The following is a 3,698-nucleotide window of genomic DNA, read 5'->3' as shown; positions in this document are numbered from 1 at the left end:
CTCTCACAGTGCAAACTTTGCGGAGGTGTTTTGTTTCTGTAATGATTGTTGGAAGAATGGATTACACAAAGCAATCCTCTACCACAATTTCAACTCCACTCTGAAATTTCTGTGAACTATTCTGTCACTTGAATTGCAAGAAGCATTGATTTAGAGAAATAGGATTCCATTGACCAGACAAAGAATCAGAAGGCAAGGGAAGGTAGTATGATGGAAGGAGAACAATGCCATTGGGGAAAGGAATGCCATGAAACCTGGGTAAAGCCTCAGCCACATTAGTCACATAGGTTTTGGCAACATGATAATCATTTTTCATTACAGCAATCAGATAATGGCTGAGCCTTCTCAGAGGAACCACAAATGGAAAAACAAAACTGAGCTGGAAGAATTGTTGTCAGGGACCAAACAATGACAAGAATGGGATTTTGTCCGGGAATTTGGTTAATGGAAGTTATGCAATTCTGGTTGTGCATCTGCCACACCTCTTTCCTGCTGGAAGAATATAAAAGTCCCTGTGAAAGTAGTGCCATATATACTCACATAACCTAAACTTTACATCCATTCAACTAAGTGAATCCTGACACAATGTGCTACTATGGCAGCTACTATGGGGGCCTGGGCTATGGCTATGGCTCTGGTTATGGTTGTGGATGTGGCAGCTTCCATGGTCTAGGCTGTGGCTTTGGCGGCTATCGCTATGGAGGCCTGGGCTGTGGTGGCTATGGCTATGGCTGTTGGCGCCCATCTTGCTATGGAAGGTATCATTCCTATGGCTTCTACTGATAAAACCATTTGCTCTTACCCTGTCATGGCAACTTGTCCTGCCCTTCTTTGGGCTAATTCCATGGCCTTGTAAGGACATCACATTCTACCTGCATCTATGGCTGGGTGGCATGGAAGAGCTACCACAACAGGGCCTTGGAATGCCTATGGAGCACTCAGAGCAGGGAAGTGGCAGCGACTGAAAATCAGTAGAATATGTTCTTCTGGGATATGATGCAGAATCTCACCTGGCATGAGGGAGACTCCTCCAGTGACAACTCATCTCCAGCAAGTTTGCTCAGCTCTGATATACCACGGCTGAGCCATCTCTTAAAACATTCTAATAAACTTGTTTCACTGCCTTAGCAAAACTATGTTTGCCTCTCCTCATTGACCTCACTCTACTTGTGTCTCAGCTTCTCATCAGGAAGAGATCTTCAGCCTTGAAGTGCTTATCTACATCATTGCAGAAGATTGTCTCTATCATGCGTCTTTTACAATGAGGTGATTCCTCTCTAGATTTGTGTCCAGAAAACATTTTTTCCTTACTAAATGTCTTTCTACAATTTGACTTCTGCAGTGCTTCATTTGAGTATATCATAATACTCAGGGTTCCCTTTCCTGAAAGGAAGAGATTTGTCCCCTATAAGCTTCATCCCTTTCATATGTTCTAGGCACACAGGGACAGGCCTTTTATCTCCAAGATTTCAAAAAGTTTCATATGCTTATGCTGTCATGATCTCCAGATCCAAGATGTCCCTGATTCTGTCAGAATTGACTTAACCTGTTGTCTGGGGCAGCTAAGTGGTGCATTTTATTGATTGTTGGGCCTAGAGTCATCTTCTTGAGTTCAAAACTATACTCAGACAGTAGTTTGCATGACCCTGGGCAAGTAACTTAACCCTATTCACTTCAGTTTCCTCATCTGTCAAATGAGCTGGAGAGAAAAATGACAAACCACTCTGTTATCATTACCAAGAAATCTCTGGATAATCTCACAGTTTACAAATAACTGAACAAAACATCCCTTTAATAGCTTTCTTCCACCATTTTGTTGTCAGCAAGCAATCTCCAGATTTGGAGCACAGGATGGTTTATAGCCAACCACAAAGATTATAGAAGAGAGTCATATTCCAAGTCTGAAGTTTATCATGGCAGCTTGTACCTTTTGTTGGCCCTATCTCCTCAGGTCAACTGCATATTCTGTCCAAAATCAATGCTGACTGCATGCTGAGGCCTCCTGTTCACAGAAATAGAGATTTCATTGTTGCATGGCCATCCAGCAAAACACTCAAAAACCTAAACTCCCTACGAAACTCAAACACCAAGGTAAAGAAAACATCTGCTTTGCAGCTCAGCTTGCTGTCTACAGGCCTTTAGATTCCTCACCTCCATAGGCCAACGTGGCCCATGAAATCATGCCTTTTGTGTGGGTCCTTGGGAAGAAAGCTGAGCCTAGCACATTCTCTTGCACTGAGTGTTTATTGTTTGGTTTTGTTTATTTATTGAACTTGTGTTTTAGACAGTGGAGAAAACCTTACAAGTGCCACTACCATCCTTACCATAAAATACTTTTCTATTACTATATATTACCTCTTGGTATTATTCTGAATTGAGAAAAAAAGCATGTACATTCCTGTATATCCACTGGATTTTAGATTGAAATGCCCTCAACAGCATCACTCTATTTGATTTCTCCTAAAACACAACTCCAGAAGATTTTCCAGTCATTTTCCAGGAGACATTCTATGAGGATCAATTCAATGGGAATAAATATTTCAGGAACAGTGTAATTTCTCTCCTGGACACCTCACATCAGGCGAAGAATATTCCATTCTTTTTAACAAAGACAAAGAATCAGTTTGGGGTGGAGGGGACACATGTCATCTCTGAATCCACATTATCCCCTCTAGGGACAAACAGAAGTGATCTAATACTTATACTATGTGTCAGCTGATGAGACACCCTGAGAATGCTAGGACAAGCCACTGAATGTCTTCTAAAATGAAGAATCTCTGTTTTTTCCAAGTGAGCCTCCTAGCTCTTGAGCTAGTGGCCTTTCAGCCTCGAGGTCTGAGCTCCTCTGAATCTTCTGTAGCTTAACTAAAGACCAGCCATACGCTGAGATGTACAGGGTACAAACAGACCATCACCTCCACTTGCCTTAGCTCTAGGACTTTGTACCTCTTTTCATGCAATCTCAAGGCAACAGTGGGATTTCTAGTTGCCATGAGATATCCTATTGTGCTTCCTTATTCTTGAAAGTGGAGTTGTAAGGGGATTGCAAGGTGGGAGGAGAGATGAGACACCTATTGCTGCCCCAATCTCCTTGAGGTCTGTTTTTTTTTTCCTTTTTTTGTGGTCTCGTGAAGAATTTCTGAGATGCTCCACAATCAGAGAACTGTAGCCTGCCTTCTCTTCTCTTCACTACACTCTTTCAATTGGTGCCATGGGCACAGTTCCCTTCTCTGTGATGTCAATATCCTTCGTCCAGCTCCAAACCAGCATTTTTCTGAAACTAATTTTGTTCAGCTGGCTGTCTGTCCATGTCCACACTGAATGATCCTATGAACCTCACAGAATCAGCACTTGCCAGGAGTTCCATATTACAAAGTCCATGTCTTTACTGAGCACATTAGGCCCTGCTCAAGGTCTCTGGCTACTCTCCCTTCATTGTCTTTGAAAGCTCTGAACATCAGGTTCCTGACCTTTCCCTTTGAGAGAAACTGCTGTCTCCAAAGTTTCCAGTGATACCCTCGTGACCAAAACTAATAACCTGTTCTGAGTCTTCCTTCTTCTTAACCTGCCTTAGAATTCTGACTGCTCTGCCCAACAGGTGCTTCTGGGTGTGCTTGACACTTCTTTTTTGGCCTAACTGTTCCTTCCTGTTGGACTTAGATGGCCCAACAGGTGCTTCTGGGTGTGCTTGACACTTC

The 3,698-nt window shown here is 42.7% G+C and overlaps 1 protein-coding gene across 1 annotated transcript in view; it reads left to right on the top strand.

Annotated features, from left to right (window-relative positions):
- Positions 1–585: 585 nt before the first annotated feature.
- The window catches only part of LOC114029310 (keratin-associated protein 19-3-like), a 5,981-nt gene continuing 2,868 nt past the window's right edge, over positions 586–3,698 (top strand). The window contains exon 1 of the mRNA XM_027843676.1: positions 586–643. Within this exon, the coding sequence (XP_027699477.1) occupies positions 586–643 (58 nt within the window). The remainder of the gene's footprint in view (positions 644–3,698) is intronic.

This window comes from Vombatus ursinus, unplaced genomic scaffold, assembly GCF_900497805.2.
Source record: "Vombatus ursinus unplaced genomic scaffold, bare-nosed wombat genome assembly UNPS02014924.1, whole genome shotgun sequence".
Taxonomy (NCBI): domain Eukaryota; kingdom Metazoa; phylum Chordata; class Mammalia; order Diprotodontia; family Vombatidae; genus Vombatus; species Vombatus ursinus.
The sequence above is the reverse complement of the archived record's forward strand: the minus strand, read 5'-3'. Positions and strand labels throughout refer to the sequence as shown.